This window comes from Manduca sexta, chromosome 11, assembly GCF_014839805.1.
Source record: "Manduca sexta isolate Smith_Timp_Sample1 chromosome 11, JHU_Msex_v1.0, whole genome shotgun sequence".
Taxonomy (NCBI): domain Eukaryota; kingdom Metazoa; phylum Arthropoda; class Insecta; order Lepidoptera; family Sphingidae; genus Manduca; species Manduca sexta.
In genome coordinates, this window is record NC_051125.1 from 3,813,321 (window position 1) to 3,835,050 (window position 21,730).

At 33.9% G+C, this 21,730-nt stretch overlaps 1 protein-coding gene and 1 non-coding gene across 2 annotated transcripts; both read left to right on the forward strand.

The window, feature by feature from the left end:
* The first annotated feature begins 5,771 nt into the window (after positions 1-5,771).
* Positions 5,772-5,844, forward strand: Trnar-acg. The gene has a single exon. It is a non-coding gene; the product is annotated as a tRNA-Arg (tRNA).
* Positions 5,845-9,875: 4,031 nt separating this feature from the next.
* Positions 9,876-21,326, forward strand: LOC115454158 (putative ATP-dependent RNA helicase DHX57). Its single transcript, XM_037437366.1, has 18 exons — positions 9,876-10,025; positions 10,099-10,255; positions 10,822-10,970; positions 11,411-12,392; positions 12,780-12,989; positions 13,648-13,927; positions 14,587-14,688; positions 15,020-15,204; positions 15,720-15,874; positions 16,511-16,693; positions 17,099-17,349; positions 17,861-18,108; positions 18,311-18,385; positions 18,815-19,021; positions 19,237-19,311; positions 19,576-19,822; positions 20,280-20,368; positions 21,004-21,326. The coding sequence occupies exons 1-18, from the start codon at positions 9,958-9,960 to the stop codon at positions 21,145-21,147; spliced, it is 3,807 nt and encodes a 1,268-aa protein (XP_037293263.1). The 5' UTR covers positions 9,876-9,957; the 3' UTR covers positions 21,148-21,326.
* The last annotated feature ends 404 nt before the right edge of the window (positions 21,327-21,730 follow it).

The window sequence follows — 21,730 nt, forward strand, 5'->3', positions numbered from 1 at the left end:
TTGAGTATTCCACTGCGCTCGCTTTCTTGAGACATGAGATTTTAAGTCTTATTATTTCCAGTAATTACACTGGATACAATGTTTTACAAACCGGAACGCAATAATGACTACACACTGCTGCTTGGCGGCAGAAATAGACATTGCAGTAGTACCTACGCAGACGGACCTCCACATATGAGAGACCTACCATAATTTTTGTCCCAAGATGTGATAGGTTTTGTGGTTATAGTCATATTAGGGATAAATTCGCGCGGCGTCTAATACATACTTTAGTATGTAGGATCTTCTATCTGGCTATAGTAAGTAGACATGCAAAATATATCCTTTCTCATCCATCTCATCTACACATAGAACTGGAAATAAATCTTGATTCCATACACAATGTGTCATCGGTCAAAATAAATTAATATTAAACAAAACCTGCATGGAAACATAAAATATAAAAAAAAAAAAAACAAAAAATTGAGGAACATTGATTTATTCATTTGTGAATATATGATGGAATATATCTCCTAATAAAATATACTAAAGAGCAATATACGAAATATAAAATTAATTGCCTACATACTAAAACGTGTGAATTACGGTCTTTTCGTCATTATTATTTTTTAACACTATAATATTATGTAATTATGTCACTTAATAATAATCCAAAATAATTTTCAATCGTCAGTGACAAAATCTTAGGTATATTTTACACATTCTGTATTTCAATGAGAAGTTCATACATGTATATTTGCTACAATTTATCTATAATACATAATCTTATTTATATAACGATTAAAATATAAACACTACAATAAAAATGCTGATGTATTTGTGTCTGATATGAGATTCTATTTCTGGTTCTCTTTAACGGACTTCAAAAAAGGAGGTTACTCGTATTTAAACTAAATGATCTGACGAGCAAGTCGCTTGTCTATGTTTGATGGCGTTAGTATGTCAATATCAACAGTAATTAAAGAACCATGATGATTTTTTTAGACTTAAATGTACGGCAGGGATGGCGAACCTGTGGCACGCGTACCATATCTCTATCCAGTCATGTCTATTGCCGCCTCACCTGACTATGAGAGTGAAAGAACAGAGTGTGCACCTGTGTATTGCGCACACACTTGTGCACTATAATATCTCCCGCGTACCTGTTTGATCTCCGTTGACATTGGCCGCCATAGCCGGAATTTGTCTAAGAGTGATTCAATCAATCTCTTTCTGTCTGCATCCAGTCATCTTTAGATTTGTAAATCTTAGTAATGCTGGCTTCCTGTAGTAATTAAGGGATTTTTGTAGTCGGACAGGCTATTCACGACATCGAAGCTACCAGGAATGCTGTGTTTTAAATAAATTTTATCCTATGACGTCAAGGTATTTCGATTTTATAATTATAAGTGGGTATTAACTTTGTACTTTGTTTATGGAAAATGCGTGTAAAGTAAATCACCTTCCCACAACGATGACTTCATTTATGCTCCGTCGTTTTAAAGAGTGCGCAAATAAACTAGGTAATGTACCTACATGTAACCCTTAAAGGAAATTAGGCCAGAATTATGGTTCAAAATACACTTGCCGCACTCAAATACGTCACTTTTCAGAGCAGTCAGACTTTTTTCAGTTAAATAACAATGGATTTTAATTGGTCAGAAAATAACGAGATGTGATCATATGGCAATCGTAAAGTAGTCAGATATTTGGAAGCCTCATTTTCAACCTTCTCTAATACCTTTTCTTTTTCTTTCTTTACGCATCTTTAGGTGTTTATGGGTGTACTATCTATTTCTATTATGTTACAATATACAACGAATGGACAAATTACGTCAGAGAATTCAAAGCACCTATATTATTTTAAAATGAACAAATCAATCATTACGTCAGCGAGTTCAAAGCACCTATATTACTTTAAAATTCTAAAGTTACCTTGTTACGTTACGGGATTTTTCAAGCATCACAATTGGTCACTTCAATATGCCTTTGAATACGTTATTCACCTTTAATATTACATCAAGTTAGTCATTTCTTCATTCAGGGCACTGCACCTAAGTTCGCATTAAAAAGGCCGATACTATTTTAAATATATTTCATATTCTAAAAACTCGTAATTTCAAATAAATGGGTATGCTCTACATTTTTACAAAATTTTGTAGATTTATATTATACCCAGCTTAAAAGCATTTTCTCGTTACTTATGATACGATTATAATTATCCGCCATGGCTCGTTTAGACAAGTTCGTCATGGTTCGTTTCAGAGTCAGCTATAGATCTAATAAAACAGGCAGGCTCCATTCTGCCGGACGGCGAGCAAAAGGACTCTCTATTTACATATTACATTTGAAGTATACAGATCCTATATGCATTAAGCCACTAAGGAATAAAGGAGGAGTGTGGAAGAAGATTTTTATTATATTTTAAAATGTGCCAATTTACCTAATAAATATTTTTAATTTAGCGTCATTGACCTTCAGGCTGCGGTCACTGAAAGCTATTTGTCAGACGTCACAAATATTTACCTAATAATCCCTATACTAATCCCCCGTGTAATCCTTATGCCGGTATTAAGGAATTACCATGAAAGCCATCTTGCACGCGTCACCCTTGTGGTTTGCCGAAGGCTAAATATTGAGTTTTATTGACAACAATTACGATATGGCTGAAATTAGAGCAAGCAGTAGCGAGTAATGCGGACGAAAATGGAATGGAGCTAAGTCTTTTAAAAGGGAATAAAATTAAAATAATTATAGTGATAAATAATAAAGGTATTATAGTGTTAGGTGCAATGGAAACACATATTTATGTGTATATTATATGAAATTATTAGGGCTACTTTTACTACTAGTAATAATAAGCTAAATCAAAATTTGTAGCATCGTTGGACCAGACCATTATTTAAATTAATATAACATTATTATTTTTCAACCCGTCTCTATAAGAATAAAAAGTACTATTAATTGATTATCCTAAATTAAAATAAAAAGTTAGATAATCAAATTTTTCAAAAAAATGGTCACATTCCATCACCAAAATACCTTCAAAACAATGTCTAACAATAAGCAATAAAGGAAATGCCTGATAAAAAGATTATCATCGAAACTAGAACGAGCTATTGACCTTACATGTGCCATCGCACAAGGAAACATAATCGGCCAGTACCCAAGGCGTCTATAAGGATGAGATCAAGTCATTAGCCAGCGCCAACAGACAATAAAACTTGTGTACAGGCCATCTTATCAGGTAATTTTTAAAGTCCGTCGTTTGTGGAACGGAAAATATATCTGATGAAATGTAATGCTTTGTTCCGGGAAAGGATATTTTTATGACCTTTTTATGTCGTAGGTCATGGAAAGAAAATTTTAAATAGTTTACGGTCTAAGATAATTTAAAATAATTGAGTAAGGTAATTGTAAACTCTACATATCCATTTTACTTTTTCGAATATGCAAAAATTGTTTTATTTTATTTCTAAATATAAATTGGAGCATATTAATTTGTTACGTTTAAGCGGGATTAAGACATCGTTATAAATAAATAGAGTCTAATTTCACTTAATTGTTAGCATTTGATGTAAATCGGGTACGTCTACCTCAGACATTAAAGATTCCTTAAAAGCTTGATAAAATTAGTATTTAATATTCATTCACCGTACAAACACGTGGTAAACGCTTTCCTTGACATCTACATTGAAATGGCTTACATCAAAGCCAACTTCCGATGATCTTCCGACTAACATTTGTATTCCGATCGCTAATCACAATGATGCTTTGGATTTATTAGACGGATTAACGAGTGCCAATGTTCGTAGTGAATACAAAATGTGTCTTAAGAAGGTTCGTTACGAAATATTAATTTTTAAACGTGCTTTGTTGTCGCGTCGGTCATTAATATAGATCATATTTATTTATTAGCTTTTTAACTGTTTAAATAATTGGAGTACTGTCAATAAAAATGTATGATATGAATTATTCGTTAAAATCGCATTAAATATTTACATAGGAACTGTATAAATTATATTTGCTAATGAAATAACTTTGCTACTTTAAGATCTGATTCGGGCCACTTGTTAAGATTCTCGAGGCATTCATTTCATATAATTTGTTTAGTGTAAAGTCGTCTTATTAACACCCTGCGATAAAGTTTACAATCATATTTTTTCCGTTGTTTAGGTTCTTGACGCCGAATCGATGTTGGAAACGTGTCATTAAAGTAAAATGTGTTATAATACTGTCCTTTATGAGGCTTAAATGGAGAGCTCTCCTATTTATTGGTAGGCAGCATCTTGACTGAGTCTCTGGCATTGCTATAGTTTACGGGCGCCGGAGAATGCTCATTATCAGGCGGACCGCCTGCTTGTTCGCCTATAAAGGCATAAAAAAAAGTTTAAAAACAAACTTTTATTTAAATGCTCTGAAAAGAAAATTTAAATTGAATGTAACTTCGTTTTATACTATGAAGAGATAAAAGGTTGTTGCGATATTTTTATCAAGATAAACTAACATAATTATTATCTACACCAATAAACATTGCAAATTAAATAAAAGCTTGTAAAATTACATTATTCGTTTAGTACATACATAATTATATTAATATTGTTATGCTACGACTATATTCTATAGGTTGAGAATATAGTTTGCCATTTTGTATGACCGTCATATTCTGAAACTGAGTGTTCAGTGGTCTCTAATAATCGGAAACAAAAGAGAGAAAGATCTGCTGACACAATTTTAAACACTAATATATTTTAATTGCACAATGTCGTGCGGTTAGTCAAATTTGATTAATTTCAAAACTGCCAATTCGAGTTTGTAATTTTCGATGAAATTTGTCATAAAAAGCATCTTTTGTGCAAAATAATCTATACTTATAATAAATCTGTAGAGAGGTCAATTCTGTACATGAAATATATTTCCAAAATAACTATCAGGGGGTGATTAGGGATCGATACTGATGCCAAAAATGCAATTAGTAAAATTTTTGTCTGTCTGTCTGTCTGTATAACCGTTATAGAAACAAAAACTACTTGACGGATTTTAACGAAACTTGGTACAATTATTTGTCATACTCCTGTGCTGGTTATAGTATACTTTTCGTCACGCTACAATTAATAGGAGCAGAGCAGTGAAGGAAAATGTTGGGAAAACGGGAGAAGTTACTCCATTTTTTAAGCTTCCTTCGCGTGTGCAACCTTAATGGTTAAAGCTACACAGAAATCATGTATGACGGAAATGTTCTCCTTAAAATTATGTAAAAAATATCCCACGACAGCATCTGTCTATCTTTTATGGTTGACTCACAATAACACGTGTAACTCCCGATAGCTTAGCAGTTCGAAGCTTTCTCATTATATTTGTCTACTCTTACGTTTATAACACTCTCAGTCATCCCTAATTAAAAAGTTAACATTATTAAATATTTCATAAAAAAGAATCATAGAAATCGGTATAGAAACACCAAAGTTATACATGAAATACGCTAATAATAAGCCATCACGCGTGAATACTGAATCATGCTATAATGATTATTTTTGTATAATATATATAAGGTCGCGAACGCACAGGCAGGCGGCTTGCTTGGCACCTAGAGGCTAGCGAATCACCTAGCGAGTAGCTTCGTAAAACGAACATTCTCGAAAGTTCGCGACCGGCTTCATTTTTGAAGTCCGAAATCCACGCGGGCGAAGCTGCGAGCGGAAGCTAGTAAATAATAAAGATATGCCTAGTTTTTTTTTTGCGAATTTCGCTTGTTACACTTTCAGTAGAGCTTTTTGGTTCATTTCACAGCGGGCCCTGTGGCGCAATGGATAACGCGTCTGACTACGGATCAGAAGATTCCAGGTTCGAATCCTGGCAGGGTCGCAATATTTTTAGCTTATTTTGTATTTTATTTTTTAATAGCGCTATTTAGTGATATTTGGCCCTTATTTCACATAAAAAGTTAACACAAAAATTTCACATCTTCAATATAACTTGGAATTAATACAGGAGTTAATCCAATAAGTGTACGAAATAGATATAATAACAGATCTACCGGAAGACTAAATACTATACTAGTTATATTTAATTTTTATGCTATATTTTTATAATTTTGACACCTAAGTATCCTGTATTGGTTGTGGAACGGAAAGCCGAGACAAATTATTATACTTATATTGTTTCTTTTCTACATCACCCAAAGGTTCACTGGTAGAGAATGCTTTCGGTATTAAGTCCACCTTTATAAAAACTGTGTAAATGAATAAAAAATATTATTTAGATTTAGAAGACCTTATAACGTTCTGAATAATTGTACAGATGTTCCAAGTCGATCTGCATTTTAAAAATGATAAAAATATTGATTTATTTTTTGCCAAACTTACTATAAAAAGTGACATCAGCTCAAATACGATTTGTAGGTTATCTTTTAACTTCGTATTATATTTCCACGCAATCACAAACCCAATTACACTTCAGCCTAGCAGTCGCTGCCAGAAAAAAATCCAATTCAAAAATAACTTACGAGCTCCACAAATCTCAATTCAAAAGTGACATTAGATTCGGTTACTTTTTATCAGTAATGGTAGAGTGAATAAAATGACTACAATTTTTTCCTGAAGCATTCTCTCGGTGGCATCAGCGGTTCATGGTTCATTAGTTCTTGCCTTATGTAGGTTCGAGGCTGAAGATAGGCGGATGTCTGTGTGTTGTTTTCCTAGTTATACAAAATTGGGCAGTAAGGAAACCACAAATGTGTTCGCTAAAGAATTGGGTTGGAGGAACCATCATCACCGAATCACAAATCTAGCTAAGCTCTTCTGTAATGTTATACTGAGCATTTTTATGAAGTATCGATATAAAGCATGCAATTAACACTCCGTGACTCAAGATGCCCTAATTCACTATAATGTAATTTTTGAGATATGAATTGCTTTACAAAAAATCCGTGCTGTATTTTAATTATTGAAATAGAAAATATTAGGTATGGCCTCAAGATGCAAGCGCATGATGGTTGTAGATAAACCTCTGAATTGAAGCTAATAATAATGAGATAAAATTAAAAAGAACATTATAATTAATGAGAACAGTAACAATTTGCATTTGGAAAATACCAAACATTGACAAAAGCGGTTCGAAGCAGAAACTGACTATTTTATTAGCAGTTATGATTAATTTAACAAATCAGTATTTTGAAATTATCATGCCAATATTCGTGCCGCGTATGATGTTAGGCGGTTTTCAATTAGCATCTTGGTGGCATTGCTTCGTGTACAATTAAGTTTAGTTTAGTCGAGGAGCGGGATTTTTTTAGATCCTTTATCAATGAATTTTATACACCCAATGTTGCAAATCACTGTTGGCATAAAATTCATTCACATTTATAATCACAAAATAAAAATGTTTGAGAGTATAGTAAATTTCTTTGTTGTGCTTTATGCTCCAATTTTTTTTCTCAATTTGACAGTAACGTATCCGCAAATATTTTTAAAACAAACTATGCTGAACTTATTTGAAAACAATGTGACCGAAGTCCAAAAACATGTTTGAAGATTTAAATACCATCTAGAAAAATCCTCATTTAATTGTCAAATATTATTTATTATTATGATTATATTACCATATTTTCTAGTATTTTGTATCTTACATTGTAAAGTTTCAGTACATTTCTTTGTTTTTAAGTTTCTCAAACGTTTTAAAACGTAACTGGTAGCAACATAATCTACGGCTATTTTAGCGGCCTTTCTAACATCAACACGAAGATCAGCAATATCGCACAAGACTAACCACGATTTGCAACGAAGGGCATCGAACGAATCAAATTGTAGAAAACTTTGTCAGCTCCTAAACAATATTCCCAAACATTCATGTCAACAGAAACCCTGGCAAAATCACGATTTTTCATTGTCAACGCAACGGAGCACGCAAATCACATATATTTATATTATTTTGTTACATTTAATTTACATTTTGTACGTCACATTTCATAAGTTTTATGTAATTATGTTCACGCATGCAACGCGTGGCTTGTGCCTATGTTTTAATTTAATTTTATAACTCAGACAAGCTGGCGACGTACCTAATAATAATTTGTTACTCTCTCTTGTGGATATCATAAGTTTTATGAAACGTAACATGTTTTGCCGCAAATCATAGGGTGATCATCTCAGTTTAGCCTCGTGCTCTGTTTTTTTTATGTTCATGGTAGTAATACCTAACTATTGCTACTATTTGAAGGCGTTTACCATTACCAGATAATTTGATTGTTACTACATCCATAGAATTAGGCGGTTGTCAAGATAATACGCCGTAGATGTACTAAGTACGACTATATCAGAGACCAATGTTTTTATGCGTCGTATTTACTATTTTAACACAAATTTATGCTATATTAGGTAGTCGGGGTGGGTCAACTTTGCGACTAGTCACCGCTATAATGATCAATTATAATTGTTTTTTATACGAGTACCGCAAAGTGACCTCACTACACCTGATAGTAGGTGGAGTGGGGTCCAAATAGAGTATCGACTGACGAGACATGATCACACATCGCCAGTTGTCACAATTATGCCGGCGTGTTCGAACCACAGTTATACAAAAATATATAATATTTTCTTATAACGGTACCACACTTTAATAAATTATCAAATCATTTTCTACTTGCACTTGTCCTAATTTATCATCCAATGTAGAGTCGGAAAAAACACTTTCACGTTGCAAAAATAGCTTGTCTTTTTACGAACAACCACCTGCCTCTAAAGGATTCATGATATACCTACCATGGTCAAGTTATGAAATAAAAAAAAACACACACCGAAATGAATGGAACCCATGATCACGCAGCTTGATACTTTCTATTCGTTCCCTGTTACTTCTACACCAAGCAGTTGACGATTTACCAAAATAGAATGATTATAAAGATAAGGACATGTGGAAATAAAACAGAACTTTGTAAAGGGGTTTTTACTCATTCTTTCCCACAAATCGATTTACTTACCCACGAATATTGCACAAGAAACGGTAAGAATGCTGTTAATTGCTGACGTGGTTACATGTTCATTGATACCTTTGATATTTTAATTGTAAGCAGGTAGGTACTTGCACTGATAGAAAATACCAGGAGGACAACAATAATTATTATGTAGGTACCTATCCATATAAGTAAAAAAGTATTCAAACTAAAAGGTCAAGATAGGTAGATGGCTAATTATAATGTTTTCCTCTTGGTTGCGAAAACAAATACGAGCAGTACAAAATCTTTTATATTAATAAATGTGGACATGTGGTATCTGGTATTGTCAGATTGGTTGATCAGTCGCCACTTTGGCTATCTCGAAAGGTTCACTTATAAACCTTAGTTTTGAAGGATGTTCATTTTGAACGATTCGAATACAAAAGTAGTTCTGAGAATGAGATTATCTTTTTTACAAACATATTATAAAAAAAATATGCGTTCTTTTTTTACTCCTCATCTCTCATAATTGGCCAATGGGTGATTAAACTGCGTCGAATTATCGGCGACAGACCACCATCCATCTGTTAACACTGGTGGTAACTGATTATCTCGACGGCGTAGTTACAATGTTGTATTGGTTGTACTACTGCCGTGCTGACGGCGTTGGCTTGATACCCAGATACAACATTTGTGTATATCATACACCCGTGTTTCAACCTGCTGAGCGTTTTAAATGCTTTTATTTTAGATTAGTATAATAAATGTATAGATTAAAGGTTAATTATCAAAAAATATTTTGAATCAATTATTTCAAAATAATTGACTTTTAATGTCATGTTTGACAACGTCATATAATTATTTATTTAAAAGATAAATTAATTACGAATATTGGTGCATAAACTAATGACGAAACAAAACGCAAATTTGACATTAACTGTCACTGCCTTTATTGTCACCGTATTTGACATAAGGTGCTCATGCCCCACGTCTTTCCTGTTATTAAATATATAAGTTTTTTCAATTTATTATAATAACCATCAAACATGGATTACGAAAGCAGACAGCTGGCTGAAGATTTATTCCTGCGGGAACCAGTGGATGCCCGTATAAGGTAGTCTAAAGTTTTATATTACATGATTAACAGATTGCACATTTTTTTGTGTTATGCTAACGATTCTTTACAGGAAACCTAAGGAAGAGCCAAAAGAAGAGCCTCATCCTACTCTTAAGGTGGAAATGCAGACGATACGGCTGAATCCTGACTCACAGAGACTCGTGTTAGACACTTTAAGATTCATTCATGGCCCTGACTTTAAACTTGGGAGTGCTAGTTTGTACAAGGTATTTATAAATGTGATGTTACATGTCGACGGTTGAAGGGTAAGTTGACTTAACCGACATTTTTTTGCGACACTAAGTTTCATACATATTTAAAATCAGCACTATTTTCTGTTTTTTTTTTAACCTACGTAAAATTTTTAGAAAAAAAATGTCGCTCAAGTCAATTAGCCTTTCAATCGTCGATATAATCTATAAAAAAGAGATGTACTCAATGTTATATTACTTTAGGTTTATGAAAGGATATTACTAGTCACTGAGTTGTCAAACAATGCATTGTATTGTTGAGTCATTTGAGCTGATATATAGTAACCTATAACAAATCTATAAGTGAATACGAGATTAATAATTTCTAGTGTCATTAACAGCTTTGTGAATTATATACTATGATTTTTGCTTAGATAACTGATCAAGTTAAAAAATCCACACTAAGTGTTCTACATTGCTTATAATAATTATTTTTAACTCAGGGCTTCCTAGTCCACAACTTGTAATATTTGTTACTAGGCAAGTTTTGACTAGTAATTATGTAGTATACTTAATATATATTTTTATATTTTATATTCCAGGATAAAGGCTCTAATCTTGGCAACCGTTATTGGATGGAGCGTGGTAATTTAATAGTTCAAGGAGGCTGTGACTACTCTCTTAATACCAAGCCAGATATTGAAAGCTCTCAAGCAAGGCTCAGAGCTTTTGCCTTAGCTAAATTAGAGAAGTAAGTGTTAACTTTTTGTAAATTTTGGTAATATTTTGAAGTAACATTATAGCAACTGTGCCTTTTATCGGGAATGAAAAATAAAACATAAATAAGTATTCACTAGTATTCAGTGTAATTTGATAAATATATAAATAATGCATACTTGAAATAATTGTACTGATATTATAAATGTGTATATTTTTGAAATGTTTGGTTGTTTGAATGTTTGTTGGTAGTAAACATAGCGACAAGTGAACCAATTTAGATGATTTTTTTTAATTTGATTTAAATAGATGATGCAAACGATTGCTAGAGTGATTTGTTTTCGTTTTAATAGGAAAGATTTTTCACACAGATAGTCATAAGCAACATTTAATATTTAATAATTCTTTTTAGACACATGAACTGTGTCCTTATTTAATTGAATTTGTAACAGTGTGTATATGTTTTTGTTTCAGATATAATTTTCACAAGGCACATTGTTCAGAAGCTTTAGAAATGTGCGCTGAAAGTGTGGAAAAGTCGTTAGAGATGCTCTTTTACAAGTATTTCAAAATAGACCTTACAGACAAACCAGAAAATGTGCCATCACAAGCGGAACTAAAAGAAATGCGGATGGATGAAAAGGCTGTGCTAGAATCAATATACGATACTTCATTTAAAATAAAAGATAATGACGTTTGGTGTGTTAAGTTGAATCTAGATTATTTATTAAAATTGTATGAAAACAAAAATGTTGAGGTCCCTAAGAAAAAGTCCAACATTAATTACAATAACAGTAACTTCAAAACAAAACCAAAAGAGCTGTGTAAACTTTATCTCAAGGGCTCGTGCAGGTTTGGTGCTAAATGTAAATTTTTACATGAAGTTAGTAGTGATAAGACTACAGAATCAAGTTCAGATACTTCAGAATCAATAAAGATTACTTTCGAATTGGAAATTCGTTTCCCAGAAGAGACTTTGTACCCATATCAGCCGCCATTGTTATTTTTTAAGTCAGAAAATCCTACCAATGTGATACCAGAGTTAACATATTTGAAAGTTACGGCAAGATTGTTGGACGAAGCAAAAGTGTTAGCTCAAGATGGCATACCTAGCATATACTCTTTAGTTGAATTATTGAATAATGAAGAAGATATTATTAATTTTATACAATTCGATACAAGGACTTTTCCGGAACCAACTGATGCTCTATTTCCTCAGTTAATAGAGAATGAAGGTTTAAGCGAAGACAAACCTTCACATTATAAGAAAGGTGCGGTTAATGACAATAGGTATAATGTAAATATGAAACAAATTTTGCAAGATAATAAGGAAATAGCTAAGAGATGGTTAGAAAAAAGTGACAATAATAGGTATAATAAATTTATGTCGGATAGAAAAAAATTGCCAGCTTGGCAGAAAAGAGATGAAATATTGAATTCCATGAAAAAATCACAAGTATGTATTATTATATTTTTATTTTAGAAAGATAACCATTTTTCCTAGTTGAGTGAAATGTCATATTTCTTTATTCATTGCAATAGTTTTTTAAATATAGATTTTTGTTTTGTAATTTTTATATAATAATATCAGCCCGGTATTTATATATGGTCTCTCTGCTGGGCATGTCAGAGATGCATGTCCTTGGGTTTTGAACCTGCAGACATGCGTCGTAGCAGTCCTTTGCACTTCCATTCAGGCTATCGCCACCTACATGCTAAAATAAATATATTGCTTTAATCATAAAAAATATCTTAACCAAAATAATATACTTCTGTTGTAAATTTCTACCATCAAAAATTTAAAGAGCATTTTATTATTTTTAATCCAGTGTCTCCTTCTCAGATAATAGTTATAAGTGGTGAGACAGGTTGTGGTAAAAGTACCCAGGTACCACAATACATATTAGATGATTGGCTTGATGGATTCAACAATGGTGGTACGGAGCACGTTGAAATAGTGTGCACTCAGCCTAGGAGGATATCTGCTATCGGTGTGGCAGAAAGAGTTGCAGATGAAAGAGTTGAGAAGATTGGACAAGTTGTTGGTTACCAGGTTGGATACTATTATAACAGAATATTTCGGGGCTATCTTGCATGTACTGAAGATGTCCACTGCTGATTTTGGTCGATATTCTAGTGTAGGGTGTAAATACATAGTGAAAGGAACACTGCCTAATGCTCATTTTGACATTGCGTTGATATCAAATACTCGCCTTTATGTTTGGTAACATTGTAGCAAAAACCAAGAATAACAGAATTAGTAAACGTTACTAAAGTAAATCACGTACACGTCTTTACCTCTGCTAACATAGTGCCAAAAATCATAGATGGATAATGAATATTTGCTCCAAAAATATCTGTTAATTTGTTTTTTATTTTTTAACCATTTTATAGCTTATTGCGTGTATTGTGAGGTGTGTGTGGGTGTAAGAGTCTAGCTGAAAGGCAAATTCGCTACGAAGAACTCTCTTACAGTAGTAGCAGTTGTATTAGGGCGTGTACAATTAAAATTACTTCTTGCTGATATTTATATTCTTCAAAACTTACAGTTTTAATGTTACATGAATGGTTTGGTACAGTACGGTTTTATTACAATTAAATTGTTATTTTGAAGAAGATAATTGTTTTGTTTAATTCAGTAAAGCAACGTCATAATAAAATTATTTCTTGATTTCGTTGTTAATGATTTTCGTACAATTCACAAATTTCAGATCAGACTGGAAAGCAAAGTCTCATCGAAAACTCGACTAACTTTTTGTACCACGGGTATATTACTCAGAAGGTTGGAATATGACCCGAAATTGACATCAGTGACGCACATAGTAGTGGATGAAGTACACGAACGATCAGAGGAGAGTGATTTCCTACTGCTCATTCTACGAGATCTGGTTAAAGTGAGGAAGGATTTGACGGTTATTCTTATGAGTGCCACTTTGAATGCTGATTTGTTTTCTGATTATTTTGGGAATATACCTATTTTGGAGATACCAGGTAAACTAAATACTTTTTTAATGTGATAAATTTTATTATTTCAACTGGCCTTTGTAATGTTTTGGGATGACAATTGCGTTTAACAAGGATTTTTCTATCTGTATTGTTCCCGGCTTACAGTGTCGAAGGATGATTTTTTTTAAAGAATCCGACACAACATATACTTAGGTACTAATATGCACCTGCAAATCGTAGACCGCATTCATTATTAGAAAATAATAATTATATTTTATACTAGCTTTTTCTCGCGGCTTCGCCCGTGTGAAGGTGTTTTCCGTGATAAAAGTCCCGCTATATATTTTCCCGGGATAGAAATTAGCATATAACCTTCCCAGAGTCTTAAATTATCTCCATACCACATTTCTTAAAAATAAGTTCTGTGGATTTTAAGAAAATCGATAACATATAAACAGACAGAAAAGGGGACTTTCTTTTATAATATGTATAGATAAATTACGAAAGGGAAGCCGACAGGAATTATAAGCACCCTTCCCCGCTGCTGGCTTGTATCATATTTCTGGGCTAGTGTTTTGTATTATAAATGACTTCAGTTTAGTATTTCCATGTTCATTCTAAAATGGTGTAAAAAAGAAGCACTTTATTTATAAGCTTATGCGATATGTTTGTTGTTATCAACTGTCTCGTTTTAATGTTTGCAGGCAGAACATTCCCAGTAGAACAGTTCTTCTTAGAAGAAGTTATGGATATGACAAATTACGTTATGGAAGAGAATGGACCGTATGCTCGTAAGGTTAAAAAAGGTAAGTTTAATTAATTAAAAACGAAAGAAAAGCTTGACTATATAGCCGTTTTAAACCATACTAAGAATGCAACATACACTCACGCCTTTTATCCCCGAAGGGGTGGGCAGAGGCGCAACTGGTTCACCCACTTTCCACCATGATGTGATAGGGAGCGATCCTATTGCCATATCGGTCACCAATTCCATATTCCGGGCTGATATTAAGTAGAAAACCCAATACTTGCCCGAACCGGATCGAACTCTAGACTTCAGCACTGCAGTCCTACCGTAACACAACTACACCTAATATTCTACGGAACTATTTAACTTTTTTATACACTGCTTCACAGGAGATAAAGATAAGCGAGTAGATCTGGAGACAGAGCTCGCGACAGCCGACGTGCGATCGGACGCGGCCGAGCCGCCGAAAATATCGATACGAGACGAAAACCTTTCTATAGGACAAGTCATTGCTAGATATTCACAATGTACCAAAACAACCTGTAAAAACATGTACCTTATGGATGTTGAGAAGGTAAAGAAAAAAATATATCTTAATAGTATTTAAGAGAAACATGAAAGCCTCTTAATCACTGGGCATAATAAGACTTAACATCTGATGTCTATGGAAGGCGAGCGCAGTGTAATACCAAACAATACTTTGTAATTCAAGGTGTTGGTTGGTGTTTCTGCTGTTTATAGGTCGTATTGCTTACCATCAGGCGAACGGCAAGCTCGTCAAAGCAATATATATATATTTTTCAAATATACTTTTGAACGGTCAATTGGCTACAATGCCGTCAAAATTCTTACAGAGACCTCTAGTGGCGACAAACACGAACTCTATAATAATTGACACCAAATATGTCAAAATAATACCAAAATTTTTGTTTTACAGGCAATATCTAAAATAAACGATCATTTTGAATTTCGAAATCGTAGGTGCCTTAAGTAGAATCGAAATGATGATCCAAGTTTCCATAGTCTATTTCACTACCAGGCTATTGGAGCTTTAGATGTATAAGTAACGGATCTATTTCGTTTTTTCAGATAAATCTCGAATTAGTGGAGCACGTGTTGACTTACATAGTGGAAGGTGACCACAAATGGCCGCGAGAGGGCGCTATACTAATATTCCTGCCGGGCATACAAGAGATCATGTCGTTGTATGATCAACTGCTGGAGAGTCACACATTTAGTCCAAAGTGAGTTAACTAAATAAAATATTTGCTCTTTTTAATTGATAATTATAAACATCTTTAGGGGATGTCCAATGACTGAAGTCGAAATTTAACTGGCAACAAAATTGTTAATTATACTAAATTTCAGTTAAATCAATCAACTGATTTAACGAGGGATGAAATTGATTTCATCACATTTTGCTATGCATAATCATAACTAAAGAGCTGTAATAAACTAGTTGAGAGTGTAATGGACTGCAGACACGAATGTCCGCAGGTCCAAAATCCAAGGGCACACACCTCTGACTTTTCTAAAATTTATGTGTATATTGTTTATCAATTATCGCTTGCTTTAAAAATGAAGGAAAATATCGTGAGGAAACCTACATACCTGAGAAGTTCTCTATAAGAATTTTGGGGATATGTAAAACCTGCCAAACAGCACTAGGCAGCGTAGTGGACTCATCACTCTTACTAGAGAGGAGACCTGTGCCCAGCAGTGGGACAGTATATAATACAGATATTATTATTTATTATAATATATAAGTGACAATACAATTTTACTATCGATATTTTGACCAAAATGTTATTAGTACTAGTTAGTTTCCCATACAATCGGTTCCTTATAATTAACAATTTATGCTTACTTAAATATTTCAGAACGGGTAAATACATGCTAGTGCCTCTACATTCGACGCTATCGAGCGAGGAACAAGCTCTAGTGTTCAAGAAACCCAAACCTGGTGCTCGGAAAATCGTCCTCTCTACAAATATAGCTGAGACTTCAGTCACTATCGATGACTGTGTGTTTGTTATAGACTGCGGACGAATGAAGGAGAAGAGGTAAGCTGTAGGGGAACATGGGGACGATGGCATTTTCGGGAAAAAACGAAAATTTACAAAAATTTTAGGGGAACATGGAGGCATTTTGAAAAGAAAAATGTAATTAAAAAAACTTCTTTTGAAATAAATATTTTGTCCATATCTTTCTATTTTATCGATTATGCATATTGAAGCTTAAACCAGAGTTGCTTAGTTTAAATATTTTTTTTTAATGCGTTAATTACACTAAATCCAATAGAGATCATTGAAAAGGTTCCTTTCGTACCACACGTTATGGTATAGTCAGTTTGATATAGAACCGAGTCAATATAATTAAATCTTATAATCTAAAATGTTGGTTACAATAAAAAATTTTTTTTACGAATTAATAAAAATGTACTAAAAAAAACACTCATCACACTGAAGGTTCGACTCAAACCGTAACATGGAATCCTTGGACCTTGTTTGGGTTTCGAGAGCCAACGCGAAGCAACGCAAGGGTCGTGCAGGGCGAGTGATGCCGGGCGTCTGCGTACATTTCTACACCTCACATCGATACAATCACCATCTACTAGAACAGCCAGTGCCGGAGATACACAGGATACCACTGGAACAACTGGTGTTGAAGATCAAGATCCTGCCGCTGTTCCAGGATATGAGTGTTCATGAGGTCTTGGGTACGTTATTTAGCCATTGAGAAGTAGAACTTGAATACAGTTGTCTTGTCTTTAGGTATAAAAAATATATTTATATTGCTTGAATATTGATTGGTGTAAGAGCTATGGCTGGTGGATAAATGGTTGAAAATAAGTTGAATTCGAGAAAAAATTGATCTTAATTCATATTCTTATGGTAATAGTTAATTTTTATATACAATGTTCTGTATAAAAATATAAAAAAAAAATATCATCGAAATCAGTTTCTGCTCTCACACTTGATCCGTCAGCGTTGAAATAATTTCAGCTAGATTTTGTTTCATTGGACTACATATGGAAACATTATATTACCACTCAGACATTTTTTTTATAGCGTCGAATTTGTAGCGAATACTTTCGACATAGATGAAGTCACGATCGAAAATAAAAACACTGATATACTTAATGTTTTTATAAAAAAAATATGCTTTATTATTACTTACATAAAGTCGCTTATATAAACGAAACGACAATTTATAACTATTTACCGCAGGTAAAACAATAGAGCCGCCGATAAAACAGAACATCGACGGCGCCCTCTGTCGTCTGCAAGACGTAGGCGCGTTGGACAAGTCGTACGCGTTGACAGCGCTTGGAAAACATCTAGCAGCGTTGCCAGTCGACGTGAGAATTGGCAAACTAATGCTGTTCGGCGCTATATTCTGCTGCGTGGATTCGGCTTTAACGATGGCCGCTTGTCTCAGTCATAAGAGTCCTTTTGTTGCGCCTTTTGGGAAAAAAGTAAGTTTTTATATAAGTGTATTGAAATTGTGATGATGATGAATAATGTAAATGTGATGAAGTCAGCCCTTTATGTTTTTATATATTTTATTGAATAAAAATATCGATGTTTCAAAATGTGTATACACAAAACAAATATTGGCGCAGAATAACATTGAAAAGGAAGTTAAGATTGTTGATTGAAATGTTTATTGTTTTCCAGTCGGAAGCTGACGCGAAAAGAAGAGAATTCGCGTGTTCGAATAGTGACCAGTTAACGACGTTAAGAGCGTACAGGGTAAGCAAAAATAGACGTTATTCATCTGTGAATTGATTTTAATTTTATCCATCGGTTATTTTATCGAAAAAAATATTCGATGGTGTAGACTGACTTGTTGCCTATCAGCCTTTTTCGATAAACGATCCCGATCTCAATCTTTAATCCGATTCCGAAAATTAACCAATTAAAACAACTGATTTGCAAGCATGTCAAAATGACGTTGTTCTGATATTATGTCTATTATTGAGATACTTTGAAAAAAGCAATTGGGATCATTTTAAATTGAAAATGGCGGTATGTCTAATCGACATCGATTGTTCTTATTTAAAATGGGCGACCCTCTGTCAAATGACTTTGATTATTAGCTAATATAAATGATAAAACAATGTCGAGGTTTCAGAGTGAAATATTTGTGTTCTACAATAGTATAATAATTACTAATTTCAGAAATGGCAAGAAGCGATGAAGCGCAGCACTCACGCCGCCCTAGTGTTCGCCAGCGAGAACTATCTGTCGCATAAAACATTACTCATGTTGGCTGATATTAAACACCAGTTGTTGGGCTTGTTAGGGTCCATAGGCTTCGTGCCTGACATGCCCGCTCTCAGAAAGAAAATGCGGAAGGATTCTGTGTTCAGTTTGACTGGAGATGAGGTTTGTTTAGTGTTTAACGCCACCTAGCGGCAAGTAATGTAGAACATCAGCTGTCAGTCATATAGAATATTTAAACGTTGCAAAAATATTATACTAGATTTTGCTTGTGCATGAAATACTTTTTTCCCGGGATAAAAAACAGCCTAAGAGTGATTTAGCTTCCTATTATAGAAAAAAAGAAAAATGTAAATTTGATGAGATTTTTTTCTTTTCAGTTAAACACAAACGGATATAATGATAAACTATTAGCAGCTATTTTATGCGCAGCTTTATACCCTAATGTTGTTAAGGTACGTAATAGAAGTAAAACTGTATGTATTGATATTAAGTCAAAAAATCCACTGCCAGGTAACTGGTAACTATTAGTTTTGGATTCGAAAATAGCTTAAATAATTTCTTGACCGAAGAATAGAATCTAGATCATTATAGCTCACAGTCTAAATACGTTACAACTAGACCAATAAAGCGATTAAATAACATTAATTTTAATCGCAATCGTAATTAATTTTAATCGTAATTGTAATTAATTTTAATCGTAATCGTGATTTCCACAGGTATTAACACCAGAGAAGTCGTTCCACATGCAAGCAGGCGGCGCTATCCCACGACAGCCCACGGCAGACGAGTTGAAGTTCAAAACTAAATCCGATGGTTACGTGGCACTTCACCCTTCGTCGATCAACTCCACGGTGGGGTATTTCGCGAGTCCGTACTTAGTGTACCAGGAGAAGGTCAAAACCTCTAGAGTGTTTATACGGGAGTGCTCTATGGTACCACAGTTGCCTTTGGTGCTGTTTTCTGGTAAGTTTTTAAATCGTTATTCATGGAATTTTATTGACACCTATAACGCACACACATACCCATACAAGCACGCACGCACCCACGCAGTCAAGTATGAACGCACGCACGCATTACGCACACACATACACACACACACACACGCACACGTACGCACACGCACACGCAAGCATGCACGCCTTTTATTCTAGAAACAGTGGGCAGAGGTGTAACTGGTGCATCCACTGTCGCCGTGTGTATTCTGTCCCATGATGTGATACTGAGCCTGTCGCCATAACTGACACAAATTCCAGACTCGGGGTTACTGAGTAGATAAACCTAATAGAATTTTGCCCAACCCTGGCATTGAACTTTGATCTTAGCATTGCCGTCGTACCGTAATACAACATCCGAGGCATTAATAATATGCTAATGATATAATGTGTTGTTTAGACTTTATGAATACATATTTTGTCAACAGGTTGCAACTTGGGCATCGAGTTACATAATGGAACATTTATCGTGTCGCTAGAAGACGGATGGATTATGTTCCAAGTGGAGAAACATGAGGTAACTTACTTACATGTAATAAAACAGTTAGCCCTCTTAGAAAGTCCCAAAAAAACTTGTTTTTTTTTATATAGGGGCTCTGCATAGTGACTTCTGTACCTGATGGTTAGCGGAGAGGTCCAAGAGTTTCGACTGATGAGAGATGATTACTCTCGGCAGTCGACACAATAAGGAATCAGCCTATGTTTGATTTTGTTCATTATTCTATATGTAATGGTTAATAACACGAAAAGAAGCACTCCTGCGAAAATTCCATAAAAATTGGTTAAAAAACGAGCTAGTAATTCATATTTCAAATATTGCAACGTGCAGAAGTGGGCGCGTTGTGTGGATATCGCCTTATCTCTTTCTTTCGCACGCGTCGCAATTCCCAATGACGTCAAATGTGGGTATTTCGTCTCTTTTCTGTTTCTTGTTAATTATCCCTTCCACCGACATTCAAAGACTTATAACTTGTTGATTTTTGACCGAATTTTAATAATTCTTTTTGTGTTATAATTTATATAACGTAAATATTTGATAATAGTAAAGAATAAAAATGAGTCCGGTACCCTATTATGCCGGCTTGTTGATACCGGATATACACACACTCACATCACATCGAAATTTACATATATTGTTCGTATTTTTTTTAGGTGGCGGAAATGTTAAAAACAATACGAGTGGAACTGATAAATCTTCTAGAAGAGAAAATCAATGATCCCAGTTTGAACCTGCTACACCACGAAAAAGGCAACAAAATAATAAAGACTATAGTACAAATAGTCTCTAAAGATTAACGAATTTTCAGTATTTAATTAGTTAAATTAATCATAGTTAAATAAACCATGAAATTTGTACGGCGATATATTTTATACAAGGCAATAATGTTAAGCAATTTTAATAAGTTTACCTTATTTATGTTCGTACGTGAGCTCTAATAGTGAAATTATTCGAAGCAATAAATGAATTAATTGTTTGTGTTTGTTTTCTTTGGAACCGGTGTTCAATTCACGGGAGTTTTATTTGCATTTTTTTATTATAACTTATTTTGTAACACTTTTTATTAGGAGAAAATTTTTAATTTCAGGTCGGTATTTCGTACCTTTTTCGGATTTTTTAATTAATTATCAATTATTTTGCACAATTTTTTATTAGTAAGATAGATTTTAATTTCAGTTTTTTGTTTTTTATTCAATGATTCTAAAATACTCTCTAAAAATTCTAGAGTAAAATACAATAAGAGTGAACATTGAAAAATTAAGTATTCTCTGGTTTTGTAATACACCCAGCACCCAGAAACATGAAGATTACAGGCAATATCAGACCTCAAACTAATAAAAAACGTTGCTTTTTAAAGTCGAAGCTAGGGAGAGTCTAACA